The sequence below is a fragment of the Ptychodera flava genome, chromosome 17 (assembly GCF_041260155.1).
Source record: "Ptychodera flava strain L36383 chromosome 17, AS_Pfla_20210202, whole genome shotgun sequence".
Lineage (NCBI taxonomy): Eukaryota > Metazoa > Hemichordata > Enteropneusta > Ptychoderidae > Ptychodera > Ptychodera flava.
In genome coordinates, this window is record NC_091944.1 from 22,334,970 (window position 1) to 22,351,532 (window position 16,563).

At 37.9% G+C, this 16,563-nt stretch overlaps 3 protein-coding genes across 5 annotated transcripts in view; 2 read left to right on the plus strand and 1 right to left on the minus strand.

The window, feature by feature from the left end:
* The window catches only part of LOC139115788 (G-protein coupled receptor 83-like), a 49,574-nt gene extending 45,176 nt beyond the window's left edge, over window positions 1-4,398 (plus strand). For both annotated transcript variants that reach the window (XM_070678146.1, XM_070678145.1), the window contains exon 4: window positions 1,579-4,398. In XM_070678146.1, the coding sequence (XP_070534247.1) occupies window positions 1,589-2,713 (1,125 nt within the window). In that variant the 5' untranslated portion in view covers window positions 1,579-1,588 and the 3' untranslated portion in view covers window positions 2,714-4,398. The remainder of the gene's footprint in view (window positions 1-1,578) is intronic.
* Window positions 4,399-4,666: 268 nt separating this feature from the next.
* Window positions 4,667-7,707, minus strand: LOC139115790 (actin-binding Rho-activating protein-like). 2 transcript variants are annotated; one of them, XM_070678151.1, is made up of 2 exons: window positions 7,439-7,707; window positions 4,667-6,606 (listed from the first exon to the last, which is right to left on the minus strand). In XM_070678151.1, the coding sequence occupies exon 2, from the start codon at window positions 6,573-6,575 to the stop codon at window positions 6,102-6,104; it is 474 nt and encodes a 157-aa protein (XP_070534252.1). In that variant the 5' UTR covers window positions 6,576-6,606; window positions 7,439-7,707; the 3' UTR covers window positions 4,667-6,101. The 2 variants fall into 2 exon arrangements, with proteins under 2 accessions (XP_070534252.1, XP_070534251.1); XM_070678150.1 differs by having other exon boundaries at window positions 4,671-6,618; window positions 7,439-7,701.
* Window positions 7,708-7,987: 280 nt separating this feature from the next.
* Window positions 7,988-14,691, plus strand: LOC139115791 (stromal cell-derived factor 2-like). Its single transcript, XM_070678152.1, has 6 exons — window positions 7,988-8,147; window positions 9,321-9,439; window positions 10,928-11,010; window positions 12,063-12,205; window positions 12,643-12,724; window positions 14,207-14,691. Exons 1-6 carry the CDS (start codon window positions 8,054-8,056, stop codon window positions 14,340-14,342), a joined length of 657 nt encoding a protein of 218 aa, XP_070534253.1. The 5' UTR covers window positions 7,988-8,053; the 3' UTR covers window positions 14,343-14,691.
* Window positions 14,692-16,563: the final 1,872 nt, after the last annotated feature.

Genomic DNA, 16,563 nt, shown 5'->3' on the forward strand with positions numbered 1-16,563 from the left:
ATGCAAAGACACACACGGAAAAGCAACTCAACATTCTGGTATCAAACGCTTGGCATCTTGTGAACCAACAACATAACAATGGAAATTTTAATAGTTACCAGAAAAAAACTCTTCACAGATGAAATGATAATTGCTTCAAACAATGAAACTGCTTGTTGACTGCATTTAGCTCGTCCCAAACTGACGGACATCGCACGCCAAGTATTTCATGTCCCAGGCTTTGGTAGTCCGTGTGGGCTACCATTTCATGGACTTTGGTAGCCCCAGGGAAAAGTTGGTAGTCTGTGGACGCGGGACTACCGCTAATTTCGAGCCCTGATTAATAGATATTTATATGTGTGTATGTGTGTGTGTGTGTGTGTGTGTGTGTGTGTGTGTGAGAGAGAGAGAGAGAGAGAGAGAGAGAGAGGGAGAGAGGGAGAGAGAGACTGCCTCCTGACTAGAACCACACCGTATACGCGTCAAATACTCGACTGGTATGCAACAGATCCTGGACAATTAAAAGGTTTCTAACGAGTTTCTATATTCAGTGTCATGCATCACGTATACTTCATGTGATGTTATAGACTACTGAAAATGTTGAACTCTCTATCACTCAAAAACCCCCCAAAAAACAACAACAACTAAACAAAACAAAAACAAACAACAACAACAACAACAAAAACAGAAAAAAACAAACCCCCTAAAACTGTAGGTAAAACAGAACTAAAAAAATCACCGTTAACTACTTGGGTGCTTAAATGTACAACAACAAAAAACAAAACAACAACAAAAAAACAAAACAAAAAACAAAAACAAAACAACAACAACAAAAACAGAAAAAAACAAACCCCCTAAAACTGTAGGTAAAACAGAACTAAAAAAATCACCGTTAACTACTTGGGTGCTTAAATAATAAGCGTATTAAATGCAGAAAACTTCAACGGAAGGCAGTATGTTTTCTTTTTTGGCTCGTCCGTATATCGTGTGAGTCGACCTAATAACCTAATAACGGTGGTGTGAGCCTAGGGCATAGATATTTAGACTCGCTTGTTTGTTTGTTTTTTTGTATGAACAAAAAGAAAAATTTGCATTTCCACTGAGTTTACATAGGGATAGTGGTTATTATTGATTTCAAACATTGGTACATTGAAGTATTGGATACTCTAGCACAGAACTTGGAACGCTTACCGATGTTTGTTGTTCTTGAAATTTGAAAGAGAATAGTTTAAACTTTCCTCGAGGAAAATTCGAGCAAAAGTGGAGTCTACGTACTAACTCAACGTGGCACCCGTCACATCGGAGTACTTACAGAGCGTGTGCGCCTTTTTCAAGAGGAGGAAGTAAACTTAAGCTTAATTTTTGCCAAGTCCAGATTTTAGGCGCATTTTCCAACTGGCTATAAACGTTTACAACTGCTTGAAAATGAAACCAGTCAGACTTCCGTTTACAGCAAGTATTGAACATTGCATATCGAACAGGTACTAGTGCTGCGGAATTAGATGATGAAATTCTTGCAGGATATTATATTGTACAAAATGTTAAAATGTTAAATCTGCAGTCTTCACTCTATTAATTATTTTCCCTTTTTCTTTACAGCCTTACCACGATGAGCAACGTAACAGACACCCCTTTGGTGAACACGACAGAGTCTGTGGGGCCGAGTGCTCAAGAAATCCACTTGAGATGGCGGGCGGCGTTTGCCGCGGCTATCGCACGGATGGAGACGCCTCCCCTGGCAACTACCATTATCAGTGTTACATTCATGATTCTAATAATACTCGGCAACTTGTGGGTGATAATGGCGGTGATACGTCAACCGAAACTGAGGAACTCCGCCACCAACGTGTTCATTGTGTCCATGTCGATATCGGACCTGATCATCGGCGTTGCATTCGTGCCGATTCATATCACGGACTTTGCCTATGGACGATACACCAGCAGCCCGGTCCTTTGCTTCATCACCGGGTTTCTTCACAGCTGTGCGATGTGCGGCACCACGTTCTCCCTGATCGCCATCGGCTTCGACCGATACCGGGCCATCGTTCATCCGCTGAAACCCAAGATGACGGTTCAACAGGGTCTCGTATGCAGCGGGGTCATCTGGCTCGTGTGTGTGGTCTATTCGATCCAGGTGTACGCGAACTTTGGCATCAAAACCTTCACCCAACAGTCCGGGAATGAAACTATAATCGTTGCACAGGTGTGTACGGTAATTCGACCGGACATCGATAAGTGGATGCGAGTTGAGTATTTCTGCGTTCTGTACGCCATTCCTCTGGTCATATTGGGTCTCTTATATGGCATAATGATCAAAACACTTTGGTTTGGTAAATCTCCATCAAACTCGTCCAACCGAAGCAAGAAGAAAGCTGTCAAGATGTTGAGTTTCGTCGTCTTACAGTTTGCTTTGACATGGGGGCCACTCTACTCCCTGCAAATCTACTACTCGCACGAGACTAACCCGCCATACAATGCCCTGTTATTTTCCACCACACCCGCCAACATAAGTATACTGCTGTCTCTCTGTAACAGCTGCATCAATCCCGTCCTCTACGCATACTACAACGAAAATTTCCAAAAGGAGTTCGTAAAACTCTTCCCTTGCTTCTACAAAAAAACAAAAGTGGCTCCAGAGCCAGCGGCGGCGGCGCCCTCCAACACGAATACGGGGACGCTTATCCGGTCGCAGAGAACACAAACCACGAGTGCAAATCCGACGACGACCACATGAGCCAGACTCATGTGGTCGTTTGTTTTGGTCATTTGATCAAAGTAGAATGCATCTCGGGGGTACATATTCGGACGCTCAAAGTTTTCCAATTCTTTTCTGCGGGGGCTCATTTTAAAGCACTTTGATGTAAGAAAAAAAATGTACGGTCTCCGTTTTCGAAAATTGAAAATTTTATTTTTTCCCAGAGTTAATACACGGATTGCGGTCATCTTGAATGTGAAATATCGGTAAATCTTAAGTACTTTGTTTCCGAAGTGACAAAGTTTGCACGGTGCCCCTTTCATTCTTGACTTGGTAAGAGACTGGTTGAAAGTTTCGCGAAGGGAGGTTTGAGTAACAGCCTAAGTTGATCACTTTTGAGCCGCATAGGACCTTAATTTGAACATTTTGTGTCTAGGGAATATATATTTGTAATAAAAGATGGTAATAAACCGTAAAAGGTCATGCAGAGAAGCACAATTTCCCTTGGATGAATGCTCCTTGAGGACAATTTTGAACACTCAATGTTTTACAGTACTTTCTCGTTCGCGGCTACCATGGGGGCACTGTTGACCCACCGTGCAAGCGCAGTTCCTCTTGTCACTCTTACACTGAAATTCAAATTCTCCAATGCCAATATTTAATGGCGACCAAAACTTTTATTCTTGAATATGAAAGAGAATGTTTAAGAGACTTATCGAGGAAAGTTCGAGCCGAAGATTAGAACTGTCTGTATCAAGACGAGTTTTACGTTTAGTTTGACACTGGAAGGCGATTCCATTTTCGCTTATACACTAGCATTTACATGGAAACGAACCTCACTAACTCTGTTCATTTTCTGCTATATTAAATTTAGGTCGTGTGAAATAATATTGAGTAGGGTTAAAGTAACTTGCACTCGTCCCATTTAACTGAATATTCAAACTGGTTTTCTTGTTGCTGTGTATAAAGCCGCAACGTTGAACTTGCCTTTGTAAATTTCATGATGGCTCACCCTCTTAAAATCTCTTCAATTGTACAGACGCACTTTAATACTCGGAGTAAAATCAAGATCGAAAAGTGAAGACCATAGTTTGGTCCAAGAACTTGTGCATTATTTCTGTCAGACTCTATTAAAGTGTGATTTTTTTCAGATGTGCCGCAACATTGAACTTGCCTTTGTTAATGTCAAGTCAATATGACTCACCGATTAAAATCTCTTCAATAGTACAGAAGCACTTACTCGGAGTAAAATCACGATCGTAAAGTGAGGACCATATTGGGCCATTTGCCAAGAACTTAAAGCTTGTGCATTATTTCTGTCAGACTCTATTAAAGTGTAATATTGTATAGATGTCAAACTCTTCAAAAGTGTTTTTAACTCAATGTGTGGTGCTGACTGAAATTTTGATGGTGTAATCGCGTGAAGGCAACCCAGGAAGGAGATCACGGAGCGCCCGCACACGACTGAATCTATCACTTTATTGGTATTCGTAATTACCACAGACAATAGCAGCTGTATCGTGATGTATTTGCAATCGACACAGAACAAGATTCCCGTTGTTGATTTCTGTTATTGATTACATAAATTTGCAATTTTCTTGCCAGCAGTATAATCTTACAAGATGAACGGTGAAGTGTTTTTCTTTGTGTACTTTTGTGCTTTCCGAATAAATATGAAACGATAATTATCACAAACATCTTAGAATAAAAGTTACCCCCCCCCCCATATGATTTTTCGTTTCTTTACCTTGCACACACCACCAAGCTGTGCACGTGTTACTGCGCATGTCCAGCCAAAGCGACGATCACGTGAAGATGAAGAGGCAAAGAGTCAGGACCTACTGTCAACACGAAGGCAATCTCATGAAACATCCATGGATGTCCGATTATTATATTAAATTTTTTTGCTTTGATAAAAAGACTCGGAGAGTGATTTAGGAAATCAACAAAATATGTAACTCCCTTTCAAAAGACATTGAAATGAAGCATAAACTCTATGATCACTTTGTTTATTGTTTTTCTAAACCAATGATCACTGGAGCAGCCAAAGCTCCATTAGAGTGAAATACAGTGTCTTGTTCCACTCCTAAAATAATTTACAAATGTATCGTATAAAGCTTGTGGACAAAACATGTGTGTGTATCATGTAAAGCTTGTCAACACAACTTGTGTGTGTGTGTCACACCAGATCTGTTCACTTTAACACTGCAGTTTGCTGTCTTTGCATGCTATATGTATGTATGTATGTATGTATGTATGTATGTATGTATGTATGTATGCATGTATGTACGTAAGTACGTACGTATGTATGTATGTATGTATGTATGTATGTATGTATGTATGTATCTATGTATGTATGTATGTATGTATGTATGTATGTATGTATGTGTGTATGTCTCTACCTTGACTAGACATATAAAACAGCCAGATAACCAAGAGTTCATTTGCATGTAATTATAAAGGATTCTGTTTCAAATGTGACAACCATTACCATGCAGTCATTCTTACAGTGTGAATTGGGCCGAAAAACATGGTCATTTTCCTAGCATCATTTCGGAAGGTTTTATGGATTGTACATCGTTGAGTTTTTGCGACTCGAAGGTTAGTACACTTAAAATGCATAGCAAAGTGTTTTTTCATGAAATACTGGAAGGATTTTCTGTTGTTTGCTAAAATACCAAGGATGCTGTTTTCCTTCTTGCTCGACCACCTCAACTTTGATTTGAAACTGAGCATTGCGCAAAAGACACACTGGCATTTAACATTATATTGTCATTTTGGACGGAATAACACTGTGCTTGTATACTTGATCATAAACTGGTAATATAAACAGAAGTGCAACCCTAGAAAATAACAGTATGAGTAACATTTTCCTTCATGTCACAAATAAGAACTTTGTGGTGATACTTGTACGATGAAGGTCACATTAAGGTAGAATGCGCCTCAGGGACAGATATTTGGAATCACAAAACTTTACAATATTTCTCTGGCCCACCACTTGTCACAAAATTGGGGCTCATTTCGAAGCTCATGGAGTAAATACATTTTTTGCTGGCTTATTTTTGTGGAAATTAAAAATTTAATTTTTTTCCAACAGAGTTAAAACTGGGATGATAGTTTTTTTTAAATTCAAGTATTGGGAAAGATTGCATAATTTGATTCTCTTGTACCAAATTTTGCACGTAGATGCTTGGATTTTTATTCTTGATTTTGCAAAGGAATGGTTTGAAGCTTCCATTCAGAAAAATTTAGCAAAAGTTTGAGTCTTTCAATTTCGAGACGCAACACCATCATGTCCCTTGATGTACATGAATCCTATGGCACCATTGAAAACAAAAGAATCGGCGGGGGTCAACTCCAGGAGTTGAAAGGATTTCACATCATGCTTTTGGAAGCTCATTGCATCCAGACAAAGGGGATTCTGCGATCACTTGTGCTTGACATCAGAAGATGACACCAGCAATGTTATGGGCACGTGATCGTCTCTTCTCTGCCACAGCATTTCGCCTTCGAAATGCACCAGACCTTGCTTCCTGGCTCTCATCAGCATCCCGACCAACTTGTTTGAGATTCTCGTGTATGTTTCAAATAACACTCCAAACCTGACACAGATCAGCCCCTCCTCGTTTTTCCTGCCAAGCCTTTCAATCACCTCAATCAGTTCCTCTATTTCACGACTGACCATCCTTCCAGCTGCCTTTCCTCGGATATCAGTCATAGTGCCTGCCACGGGCCTGGCGTATTCTGGATCGTCCTTGTCTAATTTTTGCCGATGGGATGCTCCTTCCCACTCAGAGAAAGGATTGATCATCTGCTTTTCCTTGTGTTCCACTTCCTTCTGCTTCCATATTGCTATTTTGCTGTCCAGCTGCTGTTTTCCAAACGATGTGGACTCAGACATCTTGAACCAGTTTTCTTCAGAGATCTTCAACCTGTTGAAAAATCTTACATCAGAAATGAATGCTTACCAACAAGCTAGAAGAAAGATAGCATGCATAATTTTTACAAGTTTCAAATCGTGTCTTCAAAGACAGTAGGTTACGATTTCTTATCACCTTATTCCTGGCCATTGCCATTCTCACTGAACTTTAGGACCATAAATTAATTATAAACCTGTAAAACCTTTCAAAAAAGGAATCTTATATTTACCAACATATACGGTAAACTGAATTGTATAATATTATAATTTGTACGGTTGATGAAAAAAGTGTCAGGAAAATTTTGGATATTATTAACCTTTTGTGATGTAGTTGTTGTTTTTTCTTTCTGGTGAAATAAATTTGATGATTGATTGATTGATTGATTGAACCTATTGTTGACAGTTGTCCGAGTATAAACAAATCAAAGTTTTTCATTGGTACGAAAACATGCATTAACATTTTCTTTGAAATAAAAAAAAAACAAAACAAAAAAATATGTTCCAGCATCATTTATGCTAAATAAATTTAAAAAGTTAACTTGTGCTTATAATTTCCTCCTATTAAAAAATAAGAAAATCGTCCCTGGAAAAAGCTGCCTGTAAGACTGCCTTCAAAACAGTGCAGTTGTGGGCACTGTTATATTTACAACCACGGGCGCCCCTACGCATGGTAGTCTGAAATAGCAGACTACCCAGTGGACGGGCACCTGTGTTTACAACCACAGTACCACATAGCATCTGTTACCGACATGCCAGTTGTGTGAAGCCATACATGGGAAAGTGCACTGTATTAAGCAAAATAATAAGCACCCACCAACGCATGGAATAGCAAAACAGTCGCTTACCATGAAATGTAGGGCACAAGCCAATTATAGATTCCGATGAGAGGTCCCGGCGCGGGCCCTAGATTTTGCGAAAAAATTCTATATCTCAAAATTTTACGAAGTGAATGTCTAAAATCGCGATCTACAAAAAATGGTTGCACAACATTTGAACTTGTCGCAGAAGTAACGCCACATGAAGTCTTGTCTTCGAAGGACAAACAGACAAATATTACAAGAATCTATGATATTGTTTCTGTTTATGTTGATGTGTTGTCGGAGCGCTTCCGGGTGAGAGGGTAGTACTCCCTAACTTAAACAAATAGACGTTGTTGCCAGCCTACTGTAACGCGGCACGTCGCGAGCTTGGTGTCAGATGATGAGTGCCCGGGGTCCACACTCCCCTTCAGTACAGAGAGTTTCTATTGCCAAATGCGAGATGATAGCGTCTCTGAAAACTGGTCCCTCCCTTTTCTCGATATCAATGTTCCCATTTTAATAGAGGAATACTGGTATTTAAAATGCAGCAGTAATGTGAACATGTACATGAGGCATGAATCGGATAAGAATATTGTATTAAACAGGGAGCTAGACAGTCTTGTGACGTCACATACCGTTAACCCGACGTGGCCCACGAAGATGGCGACCTCCACACAGAAGTTGTGCTCTCAAATATGCTGGACTTTTCTCATAATTTGTTCACTTTCAGGGATTTCAAATAGTTCTACTGATGGTATGTACTAATATAATATCTTCAATGGCCGCTCTGCATGCGAATTATCCGCATATTATTGTAAATTTCCCGGTGGACATATAACGCCGGTGTTTTCTGTATATACTACATACAGTTGGCTCACTTCCTGGTTGTACCAGCAATGGCACACAAATTATCGGTATGTGAACTCATCGAGGTCAGACTTTCCGCCGGTGTTATTTGTAATTTGCATTTATCACACAGTATTTCCAAAATTATTACACAAAAAATCAAACGATTCAAAGTACTGTGCACAAACCCTGAGGAAATTCGAAACCCAACAGCCACTGAGTGATTATGACAGCAGAGTTTAATACAATATATTATGCCAAAATTCTTACATCAGTTAACAATGGTAATAATTTTCTTTACTACAAAGAAATAAGAGGACTACATAAACATTTTTCTCCAATATTCATGTTTGGTCGTGATAATAATACACAACATTATACCTCCATGACTGAATAGGTCTATTAATTGAATATGTAAATGAAGTTCAGTGAATATTTCTGGTTCATTTGCACGCCATTTTTCTTCCGCAACAGATCATGGTACCAGTGTAAAAGAAAATGCTTACTGTTTTCACCCTCTGTCACTGTTTGATAGTTTTTACTGATTGTGTATAGTCTCCAGTTCAGCATGTGTTTTATAATGTTTTGGATTATGATAGTTTGCTGAATTTGAAAGGGTCAAATTACTGGACAGTTATTTTTGGTCTGTATCAAGGATCACAATACAGGCAGACAGGGCTTGCAAAGCAAACAGTCAGTGCCAAATTGCATATGTATGTGTGTGAATATTACCAGTATAAGGAACAACGTATTAATCCTCTTTCTACCAGGCTCCGTAGACAAACCATAGAAATAAATACAACTTGGGAGAAAGAGGATTAAAAATGGACATCTCTTTCACATTCACAATCATAACCCAAAAACTCAGCTTTTTTTTGCAATGTCTGTGCAGCTGGTTTGAAAAGCAGTGTCCAGCCTGAATCACTGAATTGTCAATAAAATCATGGTCACTACAGAGTCAAGTTCAATCAAAATTCATGCAAATTAGGGAACGTTGTTAACCTGCTGCATGTAGTTAACAGCTTCTAGTTTAGCCCCTGTGGTACAATGTGTAAATTTATTATTTTTGTTTCTCTGATAGAATATGGAATGGAATATGACTTTGTAACATGTGGATCAGTAATTAAATTAAAAAATACCAGATACAACATACGACTTCATTCCCATGATGTAAAATATGGTTCAGGCAGTGGACAACAGGTAAGCAAATTGTTTTAGCTACAATGAGCGATACACTGCTGCCTGCATATACAGGTTATGTAAGATGAAGCATGGAGGTAGAAAGAACCTCCATGGTGGAAGTGAAACCTTTGTCTAATTGGATTTGTTTCATTCATGCAGTGGTGTATCAACTTTCAGCATGTCTCCATTCTTTTTGATTGTTTTCAAATTTTTAATTTTGATTTAGCTCCTTTTTCAACTCTGTTACTGTAAAAAGAACTGTTCTGTACAGAATAACAAATGTATGTACATTCTGTGCATCTGTAAACCATAGCTTTGCCCTCTAATTATTTTGTTTTGTTGAATGAGAAATAATAGTCGCGCCAGCGGCTTACTGACTACGCATGCGCATATTCATAATATACTATTCGAGTAACCGGAAGTGTACCCTACTTTATTGGGCGCCGCCATGTTGTTTTTTTGAGTACTCGTAAATAAACAAAAACGTGCAAATTACTATTATATAACATGCCATTTATGAAATATATACCTCTTTTATTAGCCAGTAAATGTTATTATGCACCTTGTCGCTAATACAAAATATCGTTAATATAGATAAAGGGAGAAAACTGTCGCTCATATGAACGGGGGCATGCGCAAAGAATGCTGGGATTGGAAAGCGCCCCCTGTGTCGATAATTAGATTCAAAAATTGCTAGTTTTTAGACGGAACACTATAGTTTTTAGCTTGCAAGTGGAAGGTGGGCAGTGCGGTTACCATTGCAATGATAATGATTGCATAATACGTCCCTTGTTTAACGCAATAGGCTGTTATCATTGTAAAAATTGCCAATTTTTGTCCAAAATTTTTACACGTTACAGAAAATCTATACCTGCACTGCTGCAGGGTTTGACGTCGTGTACGTACGTGAACTCCTGTCATCAGAGGGAAACTGGACATAGTTGTCTTATAAATGTATATGAAGTAACAATTAATTATATTTTATCATGAATCAATAAAAATAACATTGCCAATCTTAACACCTTGCGCGACACCAAGGGCTGAGCCCTATATAATATTACAAAGTCATCAGTACTCGCAGGTATGGAAACGACAAAATTTTTACGTCCACTAACATGTTACGCCCCCTACTCATGTACACAGGACTACAATCACTATTCAGAACAATGGGTTTGGTCCAAACCATGGTGGTAAAAGATCATCATGTGAAAGAAGTGTATGTATTTACCATTGTTGTAAACCAGTCTCTTTACTGCAAGAGCCTGACGTGTTACCACAAAGAAATTTGTGGAGCTTAGTGGAGTGGAAATAGAGCTGAGGCTCATGAACATTGTTTGAAATGGTGTCCTTTGATGCCAAAGTGATGCAGACCGCTACGGCCTGTGATTTCTGGTTCAGAAAAGAAAGCAGTATGTGCTGTTCTGTATGACCTATTGTGCAGTCACTGATAAGCTTGAATGAATTATCATTCTTTACCAATTTAACAAAACTGTGTTCTGTATACAGTCTGTCACAGGTATGGATAATGCTGGCGATGGAAACAGTTACTGGCAGATAAAGGGAAAAGAAGACAAACCATGCACTAGAGGGTGAGTGAATTTTTGAAAAAAAAATGAAAATGCTGTACAGTAAGTGGACACAAATTTCCAAAATCTATTTTAGTTTGAAGAGCTAAGAGAAATGGAGTACAGCCCAACTTTGTCTTCATGTTGTAGTGGTTGGGCCTTAGATGGATTGTGGAAAATTGTTAGTCTTTTAAGTGTGTTTGGCTTGTAATGTGAATGAACAATTATTGTTATGTATTATCTTATCAGTTGGCCGGGAAATCATGTTCTGAGTTGAACACACTGGTGTCAAAATGAGAACTGACCTAGATTAAAGAAGAACAAACAACCGAAACTTGGTGTTAGCCTAGAATATGCTAGTAGAAATCAGTAAGATGAAAGGAAGTTTCCTTTTACTCAAAACGTTCAGACAATTCTAGTCTTTCTGGACACTATTCATATTGATGTCATTGAATATGCTAATTTTCATGAAAAAAGCACATGTGTTGCTGCAGTACTTTTGAAATCGACACCCTTTCATCGGACTATTCCATAAGATATTGTCAGTATGCATTCATTATCACATACTGGTATCATGAAACAAAAATAACCACAAAACATACATTAGCTGGCGAGAAAAGTACTTTCACAAAATGTACACAATAGAGAATACCCTTCATGTAGGGTTCAGATGTCTTGTATCATTTTCTAATAATTTCCTACATATACGATAGCGTAGCCAATGAGAACCAGTGAGAGATTTGAAGTTGTGGATGGAAGTGATGGTCACAAAATAATGTGTATAGAAATGTTTTAATGTAAACCCTTATGCTGCCAAGTTCATATGTCACCATCAAGTCAAGTTGATTAGAACTAGTGAGACGTATGCCATATGTTGACATTTGAAGGCCCTAAAACATATTGGGAACACGATTTTGACTGACTAAACCTTGTGAAAAATACAGTGCCAAGTGAAGGTGAAAATATATAGGATTAGGATTAATAATGCTTTTCACTGGCATTTTCCTAGCATGGGGAAGTGATAGGCCTGGGTAAGTATAGGGCTAATGAATTCATCCTTTTCACCTGTTTCACAGTACCCCAATAAAATGTGGCCAGACGATACGACTTATGCACAGCAACACAAGGCGGAATCTACACAGTCATTTCTTCGCTGCGCCGCTGACCACCAGACACCAAGAAGTCAGTGCTTTTGGTGACAGTGGACAAGGAGACGAAGGTCGGTTGCTGATTTCTGCTATGTGAATTTGTGTATGTGTGCATGCTCATGTTTGTGTAAAATGAAAAGCACATTCTAATAGCATAGCATGGTTTGATCCAAAGAGTGGAGATGTTTTGAAAATTACATACGCAATATGAAGAACTAAAGCACGTGCTGTTTCCCAAGATAACTGTAGTTTTTGTGATTAGTTAATAATCATTCAATGTGTCTAGACATTTTCTGCTCATAATGGATCTACCTGTAACATTCAGACAAATATCCAAAGGGACAGATTATATTCAAAATTATTTTCTTTAATAATGTGTGAATTCAATTAGGAATTTTATGATGATGTTTCTCAGTCACTTTCAATAATAACGTTGTCACTCAGAATTTTCTGGATGGAAGTGAAAGTGATACAATAGCAACTAAGGCTTTGTAATTTTATTTTGTAGGTGATCACTGGGCTGTTACTTGCTCATCAACACACTGGAGAAGAGATGAACCCGTCCGTTTTAAACATGTACCAACAGAAGTGTAAGTACTTATGTGGGACAGATAGTATTATTTCACATTTGCTGTGGATGATGAATTGGACATGCATTAAGTCATAAATCAGTTTTTCTATTCCTTTGCATCATGAACAAAGTATGTTTTGAAAAATAAAGTGTACGACATTAGTCTCAAAAAAGTAGACTGATACTTGCATACTGCACCAGATATTTTTAGCTAGCATCTTTTTTTAGCGAAAAGTCTCTCAAGTCCCTCAATTTGTTAATTTAAAGATTCCACTAATTTAAACTTTTCCCTATATTTAGTATGGTTAGGCTGAACAAAAAAAAAATTGTGCTGTTCCTATAACCTGACCTACTCTGTTTTTTACCTGCTGACCCTAAACTTTTTAGAGCTATGTAAACACGGAAGTAAAAAAAAAGGAAGAAAGAAAAACCTGCAAAATCACTCGTTCATTACTTGGCATTTGGTTTTTGCTTGAACAAGGATGTCTTTTATGTTTTTTTTTCCTTTTATATGTATGATACATTTTTCTTGAAATGTTGTGGCCAGTGTTTGACCGTCCTGAACCCCTGAAAAATGCATATTTAAAAATAAAAATAATTTGGAAAAAAATTCCTGCCGACCTACCTACCCTATTTTTGAAAACCATGTTATTGGAACAGCACAATGTATTTTTTTTGGCCTTATGATGTCTTTTTAGCTAAATTAAAAACTGCTGATTGCAATGAATATCAGAAAATAAAAAAAAATCCATGAAGGTAACACAGAGTGTTTTAAAGTATTCTAACAAATTCAAATAGTGTCTATTACAAGTTGAACCTTTGCTATCGTGAAGGATTGACATGCAAACACTAGACTGGAATTTCTGCCAATTCTGTAATTTTGCTGTGCCATGCACTATTGTAAATGGCGTGTAGTTGTAGTGGTATGAAACTTGCAATCCAAGTTCAAGAGATCAATGAGATTTTAGAGTTTGACAGTTTAAACAGTGTGAAACTCAAAACATCTATAAACATTGTACTAGAGTGACTAAGGAAGATAGGATGTGGTAAAAATGAAGTCGAAAATAAATTGATAATGAATTTCAGTGGTTGCACTACCTTAGAAACGGCATGAGTGACGGTACAATCACTTGCTATGCTAAAAAGCATCAATACCTATAAATTACAGCTCTATAAAAACATATTCCCTTTTCCAAGGCTCGCAACAGTTTATTGAAATAATAGTCAAATTGTACTTGCATGCATGCATGCCAATTGAAGGCCATGTGAATTGTATTGAAATGCTTCACAGAAAGCAGCCCAACCCAGGCAATTAGCATCATCCTTTAAAACTGGTTTTCCACTGTGCTATTGAAGGTGTGTTCGTCAAAATGTGGGCGTCCCATCCAAGGTTCAAAATGGGGGATCTCATCTGAAGACCCACAATCATTAAATCATTCTCACACACATCCATTTATCCATCCATCCACAACAACGTTAGTAATCCCTCTCTCATTTTCAGGTACCTCGGTGCAACAGATCAGGTATACGGCAGACCAATCCGTGGACAACGTGAAATAGCCGGCATTGACTCTCCGTCATCCAACACACATTGGAAAGTAATGGAGGGAGTTTATATTAAACCAAATGAATCGTAACACTAGCAAACAAAAGAAGATAACTCCTTTTTTACCAAAAAAATCTTTTTTACACAAACTGAAATGTTTCTTTTGCCTCAGCCACATTATTGATTGTATTCAAATATCAGATATGGTCATCCATCATCTTGAAATAAATTATTCCTGAGACAAAATCAATGTAAAAACTTCATAAGAAGGACTTCAAAAGTGTTAGAAAAAAGTTGAGTTTCTAATTATGTTGTACTAGTGGTTTCACAAGTATTTAGTTATGTCTGATCATAGTCGTTGTAAACTTTACGTTGAAAATATGTCACACAGCAATTTTAACTCAAAGAGATAATAAACAAGCGGACAGTTTTATAACTGATACCGTAGCTGCTCCTGAGACTTTTCAGTACCCCTGCACCCCACACAGTTCAACTTCCCTAGTCATGTGGTACCACTGATACATTAGGGTGTCTATGATACAAAATTGTTCATGTATTGTTGGAGAACTGTTATTTCGACATTTCTCTTATGCCAAGCTTTAGCATGATTTATGATATTCAGTGTACTGGTTATTTGCCAGCACTGAAACAAAGTCAAATTCTGTTCGGCTATAGTGCAAGTGTTGTATTGCATTTGTGTTGTGTGAAAAAACACTTTGAAACACCACTGCCATACAGAGATCTTACTTTTTTCTGGTCTGAACTAGAGTTCAAATGTAAACGATAACAGTGCATTTCACACATATAGATGCAATTTTGACAAGCGAAATAGTGGGTGTTTCAACAGTCTATTAGGAGTAAAATAAGAACTTGCAATTGACAAACAAAATAAAAATAATGAAAAAATCATCAAAAGTTAGCATTACTGGCCCTTTAAACGTACAAAAATGACCAAACATTAAAATTGTCACAGAAAAGCCCGAAAAGGTATTTCCTCTGTGGTCCAAAGTCACAAAAGAATGACAAATAAATGACAACAAAATGTCTAGACTTTAGCCTGAGTACGGATTTAACAGGTACCAAGCAGAAGTTTTCTAGTATTCTCACTTTCTTGACAATGACAGGAGTTCAAAACCATGACAACATCAACTTTTTGCCTGTCGATGGGGCATACTTATTGTGTGATCATGTCTTTAGGTGACTTATCATGTCAATAGGGGGCGCTGTGTGTGGACATTCGTGATTTGGATGAGTGTCGAAACAGAGAGTCTCGCTTCTACTGTCTGAGGCAGAAAGTATGATTATCGATCGTTGAATATCTAATCATTTTTTCCAGAATCAGATAAAATTACCATTATTGCGTTCATGAACAAGGGGTGTACTTGTGGTTTTTTTCCTATAAATGTCTGTACCTATTGTAAAATGTTGGTGTTTCACTTCTCAGGCCAAATAAAAAAGTGAGTTCCCGTAACACGACCGGCCTTAGAAAAGCCGCCGACCCCGGACATTTTTTGAATTTTCAACAAAAAAATCGAGTAAATTCTATAAATAGTACCGTATTTCTGGGTCTCAGCCACCATCCCCCCCCCCCCAACCCTTGAAAAATTAAATAAATCGTCCGACCAGCCGTAATTTTCAGGGGCATCACGTATTTTTGTTGTTTGGCCTCATCGTTACAGAAATGCATCGTTCTGTACTGTAATATATTGTTTTCCTCAAATGTTTATGTCAGACCCTTCAACTCTTAGTAAATGACGAGCATGCCGAGCAGCAACAGATGTACCGTTACGACACAGGTTATGCAAATATCCTGTAGGCCTACCTCCTGTGTGGGCCATTGAAACTTCCGAGCTCAAGCTCCTAGTTTTAGGGTAATGATATTTATGTTGATATATTTTACTTTTTCTGTGAAAATATACCCAATAAATGTTTAATTTACTTTAATTTTTTTTAAAGTAAAGTTAATAAGGACCATAGATTTGCGGTTTACAGCAGACGATCCATATCACAGGTAAACAAGGAAAGTATATTTATATAGGTACATTCTCAAATTAAACAGAAGAAAAAATTGAAAACAAAACTAACCTTTGACTGAAATGTTTCAACATGCATAGATTTTTATACATTTGTACAGTATCTTTAATTACATTTCCATGTTTTATTTCCCGGGGTTTTATTTCAGTCATTTTCTATCGTTGTATTGCATGATCAATACCGACATGTCAATAAACAGTGATATAAAAGGCTTTAGTAATGCAACACGACAGCAAACTTATTAAGGACGTCATCCTTGCCAGCATACATGTTATATA